General features: G+C 35.9%; 1 protein-coding gene across 3 annotated transcripts in view; it reads right to left on the bottom strand.

Moving 5' to 3' along the window:
* Window positions 1–1,717: 1,717 nt before the first annotated feature.
* The window catches only part of LOC128871849 (filaggrin-2), a 57,729-nt gene continuing 46,902 nt past the window's right edge, over window positions 1,718–12,544 (bottom strand). For all 3 annotated transcript variants that reach the window (XM_054113965.1, XM_054113966.1, XM_054113964.1), the window contains 4 exons: window positions 5,847–5,963; window positions 5,640–5,763; window positions 3,742–3,896; window positions 1,718–3,570 (listed from right to left, as the gene is read on the bottom strand). In XM_054113965.1, the coding sequence (XP_053969940.1) occupies window positions 3,346–3,570; window positions 3,742–3,896; window positions 5,640–5,763; window positions 5,847–5,963 (621 nt within the window). In that variant the 3' untranslated portion in view covers window positions 1,718–3,345. The remainder of the gene's footprint in view (window positions 3,571–3,741; window positions 3,897–5,639; window positions 5,764–5,846; window positions 5,964–12,544) is intronic.

The following is a 12,544-nucleotide window of genomic DNA, read 5'->3' on the forward strand; positions in this document are numbered from 1 at the left end:
GAGCATGTCACTGTAACGCTCGCCATTTACTGTAACCGCGGCTCCTCGCTCATTTTCGAAAAAAAAACGCCCGATGATGCCGCCAGACCAAAAACCGCACCAAACAGTGACTCGTTGTGGATGCATTTGCTTCTCTACAGTAACATGTGGATTTTCTGAGCCCCAAATCCGACAATTTTGTTTATTGACGTAGCCACCGATGTGAAAATCAGAAAAGAAGAAGACTCACCACTTTGGAAATAGGTTTTCAATATTTCCCAATTTTGTTCAAGCGTATAGCGTCCCATTTCGTAAATGTCAAACCTTTAAGTAAATTATGAGCACATTTGACATGTCATTTGTGTTACCATTCTCAATAAAATAGGTGGTTCAAAAAGCAAACGCTATATGGCCCACCCTGTATTAGAACAGCGTCTCCTCAATACCGGGCCGAATTGAAGAATAACGTTGGCTTTGCCGGGGCAAGGAGTGGATGCGCCCGATAAATTTAGAGAATGCTGAGCTTGCCTTGTCGAGCAGGTAGTCGTACGAACAAGTTGAACAAAACTGTAATAAAAAAAACAACAGCAAGTAACAAGTAGGCATCTCTCAGGAGAATCGGAGAGTGCTGACTGGGATTTTCACAGCAGCTATCTACACAGGCTTCGGATATACGCTCAACTCAATCCAGTTCCATATTGAGTTTATCAATAGAGCTGGTAATTGATGCGATATTGTTTGGAGCAGAGTGCTCAAAAGAGATTTAGGTCAAAGTGAAAACCTCTTCCTCTTTTTTTCCTTTTTATTAGCAACGGTTCGACAATTGTTCGTGCCCGTTTTCATGAACATAATCCTCAGGTTTCAAGAAAAAACATTAGCATACCGGGAGTTTTACCTTTACTTGAGACCTGGGTAATAGCAAAGGAATTATAAAGACAATAATTTGCACGGTTCACAAATTCCAACACACACGAATATTACCAGTTCTAAATTCATCATATGCTTTTGGTTCCAATTTTTCCGTTACAATTCCAATTGTGTTAGTGGAAAAGACCTATTGCAGCTTATTGTCTTAATACGTTATTTGGTCCTAAGCTCAAAATATATTTTTGAAAACAATAAAATTATATTCTTTTCTTTTAATTAATTTATATTCTATTTTATAATTGTAACAATCAGTGTGTTAAGCAATAGGTTTGTTGATGTTTTATCGAAATTTTTCCTGACGGTATTAAGACATTATCGTAGCCATATTTTCAGCGGCGATATGTGCTTTTGTTTTGATATCAATCATCCTATTAACGGTGACTAATATAGGGTATATTCAATAACGCATTATAATGCGCAACGTACTTTTGCAGTGTTGGCAATGCGTTCAGAAATGCAAATATGGCAGTACTGCAAATGCATCGCGTTCCAAAACGCCATTTTTGTATCAAACGTCGCGCATTATTTGCAGGAAAAATTTTAATACTCCCAATCTATCAATTGCAACACTTTTCACATTGGCAGTGCTGCCAGCGCTGCAATTACTGCGCATTTATAATGCGTTTCTGAATATACCCATAAATTACCGCATTTTGCAAAATTCTTTAGACTTTAATTATAAACGTGTGTGCGCATTTTCCTTTTTTCTTCTTATTGTTATGGTTTATTTGTTTTTGAGTTCATTAAATATATTGCTGTTTTTTTTTATCTAATTGTTGGTTTCGATTTTTTTCCCAGTTACTTTTACATATCAGATTTCAACATGAGTAAATTTTTTTTTTTTTTTAATTTAGTGCTGCTTATTGAGTGTCATAGTTTGATTTTAGTAGGTTTATAATTTCTTTTTTTTTTAATAATATAAGTAGTTATAAATGCTAAGCGTATAACTAAAGTATACTGAGTAGAAATATTAAAATTAGTCACTAAATACAAATATGTTTGGTTGGGCATTTTTACATATTAAAATTCGAACATAAATTCAATAACGTTTGCATTTAGTTTCAGGAGTAATGATGTTGCCTGAAATAGTTTTTGACTAAAGAAAATCGTATCTCATTGCTTAACATTCATGCCGAAAATTCAATGTTGTCAATTTATGCCCATAAATGCTATGTAGCTTTTCATTATCCTGTAATGTTTTCATTTACTTGCTAATTGCTCACATAATCTTATCATACAGTTGCGTATGAATAAGGAATATTATTTGGTTTTATAGTTTATAGTAGAGAAAGCAGAATAAAGCATTTAGTCGTGATAGTAATTAGTATCATTTTCGTTAGGTTTATTAAATGTTAAATTGCTCTTGGGTTATTTAAAGTTACCAGCGCTAAAATTACTATTTTCATCATTAAATACATTCAATATTTATATCGTCTAGCCGAATGGTTTGGTTACCATTCAGTAGTGCCCGGGCATGAAACACTAAAGGAGAGAAAAAGTTTTTCCAATAGCGATTGCTCCTCGGAAGACAATGGCAAACCTCCGAGTGTATTTTTGCCATGAAAGAGCTCCTCATAAAAAACCCTTTTCCCGTTCGGAGGCGGCATAAAACTACAGGTCTCTCCATTTGTGGAATGGGTTGGTGCGTGACTACCATTCGGAATTCAGAGAGGAACGTAGGTTCGAATCTCGGTAAAACACCAAAATTAAGAAAAAGTTTTCTCTAATAGCGGTCGCCCTCGGCAGACAATGGCAAACCTCCGAGTGTATTTCTGCCATGAAAAAGTTCCTCATAAAAAATATCTGCCGTTCGAAGGGGACATAAAACCACAGGTCTCTCCATTTGTGAAAAAATATGAAAACGCACACCACAAATAGGAGGAGAAGCTCGGCCAAACACCCAAAAAAGGGTGTACGCGCTAATTATATATATATAAGTGGTCCTGTTTAATTATGTATCTATGCATGCGAAAACACACATTTGTATATACATATATATGTACATTTATGCACGAGTATTGTGCGTGTGACCCAATTGTAAATACAACGCTTTACTAGTTACTATTTATAAATTTAAGTATGCTATGAGTATATAATACTAAGTATTTTATAATGCTAATGTACTGTATACACATATAACTATTTAACTATTTGATTAGCTGTTTTTTGGCTTTTTTTTTTTTGAAAATCCTGCGGTGTTGCTTGCCAAATGAGTATTTCATATTACATTTTTAAATACATACATTATAACACGTTGTTATTAACAAAAACAGAAACAAAAATACAAAAATCGCAATACTCTTAACATTTGCTTTATTTTGGTTTTTCTCTTTTTTACGCTACTACTACTCTTTCCCCTGCTTTACAATCGATCACTTATTTGTTTTTTCTTTTTTTTATTATTTTCTTGTTAATCTAAATTCAGTCCTCATAACGCTCTCAAGTGAGATTCGCCACATGCGTTGTATCCATGTTTTGTATGAGTGTGCGCATAAATGCCATCTCTTTGCGCGCATTTTCCAATATCACTTTCGGATCATCCGAGGTGCAGCGCAAGCAATTCGGTGCAAAAACCATTGCCAGATTGGATGAGTCCATTTTGGTGCAGCTCACCACATCGGCATGAGAGAATTGTTGTAAGAAGTGCACCAGGTAGGTTAAAACCTGGAATTAAATGGAAAAATTATAGTAACTCATGTTCAAGTAATAAATGAGAAATAAGTGTTTGAGCAGAGAATGCATAATAATTAAAATTAACCTAATCCAATATAACCAAAACGAAAAATAACTTTTGCTTTAAGTAAATATAATATATTTTCTTATCATCACACTTACCAACTTATTAAGTTCAGGCAGCTTATCAACAATTTCTTTGGCCTTGGCCGGATCCTCCGTATTAACACATTCCTCATATAACTGGTCCGGTATGAGAGGATCATACAATTCTCTATACCACAGTTTCAATAGACTAGCGGGCGTATGCGCATCCACTGTAAAAAGCGAAAGTTTAAATTAGAAAATAAATTCATTTCCAAAAGTAAGTCAACTAATATCCTGTTAGTGGAGAAATGGAGTTAATAAAGGCAATTTCAAAAGACGCGCCCAGATGTTTTTTTAAATAAAATACGTAAAAATTTAGATTCTTTCAGATTTCACTAATATATTTTTATTCAAAATACGGCTCATATAAATGTCCACCATGAACACGTCTACAGGTAAAATTATCTAAACAGTCGATTCATGAATGCTCAATTGTTGAGAATGTCGAGATATTGATGTTGAAGGTTGTTTAGCAACACTTTGCCCTATAGCAGCAATATTCTCAACAGAACGTCCAGTTTTTGGTCTGCCAGTCCTTTTCCTATTCTCCCCTCGACAGAACTAGTTTCTTACCTTTTTCATCAACCTTTGAATTGTCGACTCATTCAAACTGTTATTTCTACTAAACAAATCTCGAATTTTGCGATATGTTGTCCATTTTCACACAACGTTTCATTAAGTTTAAATCGTTGTTTTATCGTGTGAAATTGTACATTGCCGTACGTGACTAATACCAAAAATGACATGAAAAAAGGTACCGTCAAGGAATTATTCACTATTGACCTCTAGGTGTCACTTTTTATATTCATTACTACCATGACCTCTATCCCCATCATTATCTTCGTGCCTTCAATTCCATTTTGATCTCTACAAATGTTGTGCGTACGTTGTTTTTATGAGTTCCGTGTATGTAAACACCTATGTCCACAGCCTAAAGGTCCGAAAATGTGACATCATCTACAGCATAATATTTGAAGAAGTCGAGGACGGTCATAATAAATGGATGCATACCGAAGTTAAAAACGTTGAAGACTTCCCCGGACGAGGCCCAAAACAGGGTACCTCTCCAAAGCAAGAACAGAAGATTATTGATTTGTTGCGAGAAGCTGAAGCAGTTTTTACGATTCGAGGAAATTTACGTACAGAAGACCTGAAATTCCGAAGCACATCCTTTAATTGGTATTTCCGAATTCCTCTTCCTATTTGTGGTATGCGTCTTGATGTTTTTCCACAAATCGAAAGACCTGCAGGGTTATGCCAACTTCGAACGGTTGGTTTATTTATCAGGAGCTTTTACATGGCAGAAATACACTCGGTGAGTTGCCATTGTCTGCAGCCGGTATTAGAAACTACTCTGTCTATCCTTTGGTATTTCATGCACAGAGATTCGAACCTGTTCACTTTCGAATAGTTTCATGCGACGATCCTGGTACACTGCTGAAAATCGACAACTTCAACAAACTGTGAGCATGCAGTTAAAGTCTATGGTTGGGAAACGTTTATGTTTTGTGTGTAAACGGCAAAATGGGATTGATATGTTAGATTGGCCTGATGTCAACCTTATTGGAAATGTTTGGGCAATAGTTAGCACACACTCAAAGGAAAATAAGTATGGACGGTCTAATAATTGTGAAGACAAAATCGGCTGATTTGGAGCGGATTACCTCCACAATTTGCACAGGTATATTATTGAATATATTGTATGCATTATATTTATGTATTATACACCCACGCAATACAGTTTGCTAGAATCAAATTGGTCAAATAGTTTCTAATATATGGCGATCACACTTCTGTTAGTATAATATTTAGTTAACTATACATTTTGTGCTCGAGCCTCATTCTAATCCTTCTCGCTAATCCATATTACCCTTACCTTTATTATTAAGCTTCAAATTTCTTCCTGAACTTACCCAAGCTATTTTTATAATCAGGAACTTCCCACCGATCTAAACGGCTCTTCAAGCAGTGGACCTCATCCACATCGGCAGATACTCGGAAAATTCCCTCCGTTTGTTTGCCATTCAAAAGCAAAACCTATAATTAAAATTCAACATTTTTAAATTTAAATATAGTTTTAAATTTAAATATGCAAATATATCTTAAAAATTACCACTTACATGTTCTGATAATGTGGTTTGTATCCATGGCAATTTACGGAATGGGAACTTATCCTTTTGCAAGTCCATTACCTCAGCGATGGTATTGCCAAACATGCTAACGCGTAGAATCTGATTCTGAAGGAGAAATTAATTATTAATGTAATGTTCAAGTAATAATGCGTGTCCACCTTGGGTTTGCAGGTTTTGGGGTTGGGAGAGTTGTCAACTGTTTCCACTGCGTGTTTGAAAATTGGAAATTATATTTAAACTGTAATTTGTTTGTTTCATTCTTATGCATGATTCAATCAATCAAGGTTAGGTAAGTAAGCAGGTTCCCTAATTTGAATATATCTTGCTCCTTTACAAATATACGTACATGTTTTGTAAACAAACTAATATAAAAAATAAGCTTTTGATGCAAATTATAATGTCGGCAACACTGTTTCCATTTTATCGAATCGCCTTGTTATTATGCACTGAAAATCGTTTGTCTAAAAACGAATTATTTTGCACATTAAAATTAATTATTTAGGTCGATCGTGTCTTATTTCTAGTAATAATCGACCATTTGAAGCTGCTGTACCAGTTTTTGAATTGTCATACATGTAAGACCAGATCAGGCATTTGCAAAAATTCTGATTAAACTTTTTCACTTTTGGGTTTTCAGTTTCTGCAAATAAAACCTCGGTCACCTTACATACATATACTCCAATTAGTGTTATGTTGGAATATTAGTAAATATTTTCTTTTAAATTTTTACGAAATTTCTTAAATATTTAGTGGAAGACGTAGAAAATATACTCGCAAACCTGCATACATATAGCCTCTTTTGTTTACTAGCTAGGTTTTTTTATTATTGTTACGAACTTGCTACCTTTTTATCCAAATAAAATAATCCCACAATAATTCCTCTGAGTTCGATCACTGAATTTCTAAATAAAAGTCAAAAATTAATGGCAATACAACTTGCTTGCTTTATTGAATCACTTTATTGCTTTACTATTCTTTTAGACACTCACATGCTTAACTTAAGACTGAATACCCTATGCGCATGCAACTCTGCTTACATATATGCGCTTAATTATTATGGTAATTTCTAAATTTGGCAACTTGTGTTTTCTGGCGACTTCTGCTTCGCCATCTGGTGTCAAGGCGAATTTATATTTTTGTTTTAGTATCTCATTTGTGCGGTATTGCTATAATTTCCAGTCGATTTTGTTACAATGCACTCCGCTTAAGTCTGATCGTCCCGATTAGACACTAAGTTCTTCGTTCCAAATGGAGCCAGTTTCTCCAGGTGAACTAATTTGACTTTCCCTTGTCCAGTTTTGCTTTTCTGTATACGATACATCATTCAATTTTTTAATCACCTCCAATAGGCCGATTGACCACAAGTTGCATGTACAGCTGAGCGATAGGCCAATAGGAACATTCGGATGTGTTGGTACCAATTTCGTTAGCACAGGACTTTCTATCGCCATTTCCGTTTTAGGTGGCCTCTCCCCAGTGTCTTTCGCTTCCATGATATTTTCCAGATCAACATCATTCAATTGACTTCTTCTTATAGCACTTGGTTCCCACTCATCATTGGGTTGCAAGTGAATTAGTCTGATATCAACTATCCCTTCAGATCTGTCGACTTTAAACAATGCTTATACTTTATAACACAAGGTCGCCGAAATAGTGCATCAGCCTTTCCATGTTGTTCTCTTTTGCAATGCTCGATCTACAAGTCGTCATTTTGCAGTCTTTCCATCAACACTGCGATTTGCCCTCCCAAATGCTTGAACTTGAGTAACCATCTCAATGCTATATGGTTTGTTTTTAACTGTAATCGTTGTCCGTACTGGAATTTGTGTAAATTTTGTATGCACTCAATCACAGCTAACAGTTCTCGTCTGGTCATGCAGTAATTTATCTCTGGCTTTCCGAGGACTCTGCTATTGTATGTTTTCACTTTTTCATACCCATTTCGCGCCGCGTAAAGTGTCATGAGTGTCATCTATCCGCGATGAAGGGTAACTGTCCTTTTTCTTGACGTCATTCATCTTTCTGTAATCTACACAAAATCGATCGATTTCATCTTTCTTTATAACCAGCACAACCGGTGAGCTGCACGGGCTTATTGATGGTTAAATTACTCTCCTTTGCTGCATATCTTAGATTATCTAATTTGGTTCTTCGCGTTTTTTTAGTGGAACTCGACATTTGATTTATTGGATTTTATTTTAACGACTGCTGTGTATCGGGAGCGTCATTGCCAGTATCAGCGATTCGCTTCACCCCACCTGAGTTCGTCTTCGGTTGGTTGCGTCTTATAGTTGTATTGCAACACATTACTGCTCGAACCCGATGGGCTTTGTGCACTAGCTTGCTCAAAAGAGCTCTTGTTTCCTGTGTCAGTGCAAAATACACTGTTTCAGCAAACGTCCGCTACGGTGTTGAGTATGCTGTCCGTTTAGTGTCCGGGTCTGTATAACTCATTTGAATACTTGGCATTTCATCTTTTCCACGAAATCTGTTGTTTCTTTTCCATACGCCAAATGCGCTAAAGACTCAATCTCTATCGCGTATTCCTGCCATGTCTCATTTATCCTCAGCGATTCGTCTGTTCCATTTGGTTACTCCAGTAACGTCTCTCTATAGCTGTAATCAGACTCTCATAGTTAACCCAATCGTCTTCTGGAACTGCCTGCAGTACTTCAGCGGCCGAACTCTTGAGCGAAAGAACCTATGCAGCAACTTTGTGTGCAGTACTTTAGAGCTTAAATATCGGCAATGTCACCGCTGTGACAATTCCGATGACATTTGCAATGGCATTTGTCATATTGCTGCCATAATCACATAATATCTACTCCTGGTGTTGGTCCTAGATTCTCTGCCTTCTCTTCCATTTTGGTCGATGATTCCTCAGCTGGAACATATACTCGACTACATCGACGCCCTGCCTCCATATCCTCACGTAGCTGTACTTGCAACTCTGCTTTATTTCCTGAAGTTAACATGCCACGCTATTCCAACTCCTGAAGTTGCTGAATATTAAGTTCACTCAGCTTTGCAATTTTTATTTTTAGGATCCCGTTCATGGAACTTTATTCAACAATCCCACTTCTGATACCAATTGTTACGAATTCGTTACGTTTTTATCCAAATAAAATGTCTCACTATTCGTTTACACGCTTAACTTAAGACTGGATACCCTATGCGCAGCACCTCTGCTTGCATACATGTACTTAATAATTATCGTAATTTCTAGATTAGGCAACTCGTACTTTCTGGCGACTTTAGTCTTGTCTTTTGGTATCAAGGCGAATCCATGTTTTTTTTTAGTATCTCATACGCGCGGTTTTACCACAATTGTCAGTCGGTTCACGAACAATCGCATTATTATAATATTGTATAATAAAAACACTCCTTTAGAAACTAACTGATCCCGATAACTACTATATCCTGAGTTTTGTCGAATTTCAGCTAGTCTCAAATCTAACAACAGGCTTGTCGAACATCCCTTCTACAGGATGCGCCATCTTTTATGTCGGTATGAAAACATTGAATAACTTTGAAAAAAGACTGATTTGTATAAGTGAGGTATTTTCATTTGGTTTGGTTATTTACAATTTATTAGAACTATTTTTTGAATACAATATCGACCATGTGCCCACTTTATGCTTTTTTTTATTATTTCCCTTTTTAAATTAAAATAAATTAAATTTAAACAATAAGTATTGTAATTTTTTTTAAGTAGTATTGGACTTATTTGTTCTTTAACCAATGCTAGATAAACATCCAATTTTGCTTGATATTATCCTACATTATATTCTTTTCTAAGTGTTATAATTATTATTATTGTTTTTTTTTTCTTCTTTTGTTATACGAGGTGTGTTCAAAACGTATCGCGAATTTTGAATTTTCGCAGGTTACGTATATTTGAATTTCGATTTTTTTGTGGCAATATGTTGGTACTCATGTCTCTCACTCATGCCGACGAGTTCGGCCATTTTGAATGTTCAGTTAATTCTTGACATCTGCTTTGCTTGCACGTGTTTCGGTTCGACTTCGATTTTTACCTACTCAAAAAGATGGATCAAAGAACCTGTATAAAATTTTGTGTGAAAAACAAAATTAAGTGCGCGGATGCATTCCGAATGTTGACTGTGTCATACGGAGAAGCTACTTCGGACAAAAGCAACGTTTACCGGTGGTACAAAATGTTCTCAGAAGGCCGAGAAGTTGAGAACGACGAAAAGCGGGCCCGAGCACTTCAACAACAGACGAAAAAATTGATGAGGCGAAGAAGAAAGTGGTATTGGGCAATCGTCGAATCATCGTTAGAGAAGTTGATAAGGATCTAGACATATCGATTGGCTCGTGTCATTCGATTTTTTTCAATGATTTGGGCATGAGACGGGTCGCCGTAAAATTCGTACCAAAACTGCTCAATTTCCACCAAAACCAGCATCGCATGAACATTGCTAATGAGATGTTGGACTCTGTCCGCGACGACCAAATTTGCTCCAGAGGGTCATAACTGGTGACGAATCAATCATCTCAATGGAAGCTACCGCACGAACCAAGACCGAAAAAAGCGCGCCAAGTTCGGTCGAATGTAAAAGTTTTGCTTACCGTTTTCTTCGATTGCAGTGGCGTTGTGCATCATGAGTTCTTGCCACAGGGTAAAACGTTCATTAAGGAATATTACCTGCAAGTTATGCGCAATTTGCGAGAAGCAATCCGCCAGAAACGCCCGGATTTCTGGAAGAACAAAAATTGGCTCTTACATAACGATATGAATATGACTTTTTCTTGTTCCCAAAACTGAAGAGGCCCATGAAAGGACAACGCTACGATACGATTGACGAGATAAAGACGGCATCGAAGGAAGAGCTGAACAAGATAAAAAAATGATTTTTTGAAGTGCTTCGAAGATTGAAAAAAAGTGCATAATATCTCATGGGGATTACTTTGAAGGGGACAAAATAGATATTAATGAATAAATTAATTAATTTTGATAAAACACTAAATTCGCGATACTTTTTTAAACACACCTCGTATTGTTAGTTCTGTTGGAGTTAATCGTTTTAATCTTCGTTTCCCCACTTTCTCCGATTGTGATAGTTTGCGCATTTGTTCACTTTGATGATTTGTTAGTCGTTGTATATGCTTGATGCTGTATTTTCTAATTGTGTCATCTATTGTGTCGATATTGAGGTCGCTGTGGATCACGTCGTTTGGTATATACCAGCCTGCTTTTGTTATCGTTCGAAGTATTTTAGATTGGGTCCTTTGAATTATTTTGATATTGGATTTTCTGCTGTGCCCCAGATTTCTATGCTATATTTCCAAATGGGTGAGATTATACAATACATTTATATATCATTGCTTTGTTGTTAAGGCTTAGTTTTGAATTTTTAGCCAACAGTCAGTATAGTTGTCTGAACTTGTTTTTGATTTCATTTCGTTTGTTTTCCGTATATCGTTTCCAATTTAGTTTTTCATCTACCTATAGTTATGCCAAGGTACTTTGTATTAGGAAGGATTTTTATTTCATTGTTTTTTATTGTTAGTTTGTCTTTTTTAGGCTTACTGTTTGTATATATAATATTACTTGTACCGTTTTACCTGATGCCATTAAAACCGTGTCATCCGCGAATGTGGCTATCATGCAATTTTTTGTTATTGGGATGGGTATACCTGCTGTAAATATCAGGTACAATAGAAGCCCTAGGACACTACCTTGGGTACACCTGCTGTCATTTGCATCATGTTTGAGCATTCGTCTTCAAACTTTATAAAAAATATCAATTTTCCAGGTAACTTTTGAGAATGGTGAAGTGATTCCGTGGTAATATTTTACTGAGCTTAAGCAGTAGTCCTTTATGCCACACCCTGTCAAAAGCTTTTACAATTTCCAGGTAGACAGTTATGCAATACCTTTTATTATCCATATCATTTAGTATTTTGTTTATAATCCCGTGGACTTATTGCACAGTTGAATGCTGTCGTCTAAATCCAAATTGATGGTTTGCTATTATATTTTTTCTATACGAATTTTGTCTAATCTGGCAAAGAATATTTTTTCAAACACTTTTGAACGAATGGGCAAGAGACTAATGCGGCGATATGATGTCGTTTCTGATGCATTTTTACCTGGTTTGGGGATTGCCGTTATTTGTGCAACTCTCCAGAGACGCAGGAAGCATTGTGTCTATATGTGTCTATGTTGAATATTTGTCGTATATATGTACATCAGGTAGTTCTTTTAGTATTTCGTTTGAGAATATTGTTTGAAAATGTTCAGCTAGTGTGTTTGCCTTCTCTTTATTGGTCTTTGCCAAAGTTCCGTGTTGTGTTTTGATGGGAGGCTTATGTGGAACTGCTTTGACTAAGATTTTAGTTGCTTTCTATAGAGAATAATTGTTAACTGCCGTGGTCCCCAAGTTATGTATGTAATTCTCAAGAAGCTTTTTATCTTGGTATTGTTTTAATAATGTTTTTAATTCAGTTGTCGATTTGTTAAGTTTTGCGTTATCTTCGGGATGTTTAGTAGTTTGCCACTTTTTACGGAGTTTCTTTTTTTGTTGTATTTTTTGTTTGATATGTTTTGGAATAGACTCTTTTTGTTGAATTTTTATAGTTGGTGTCGAAAGGGTTAGGGCTTTGATGATGGAATCGTTGAATAAAGCTATTGCTGAATCTATTTCATTTTCCGTTTTAAA

This window comes from Anastrepha ludens, chromosome 2 (assembly GCF_028408465.1).
Source record: "Anastrepha ludens isolate Willacy chromosome 2, idAnaLude1.1, whole genome shotgun sequence".
In the NCBI taxonomy this organism is placed as follows: domain Eukaryota; kingdom Metazoa; phylum Arthropoda; class Insecta; order Diptera; family Tephritidae; genus Anastrepha; species Anastrepha ludens.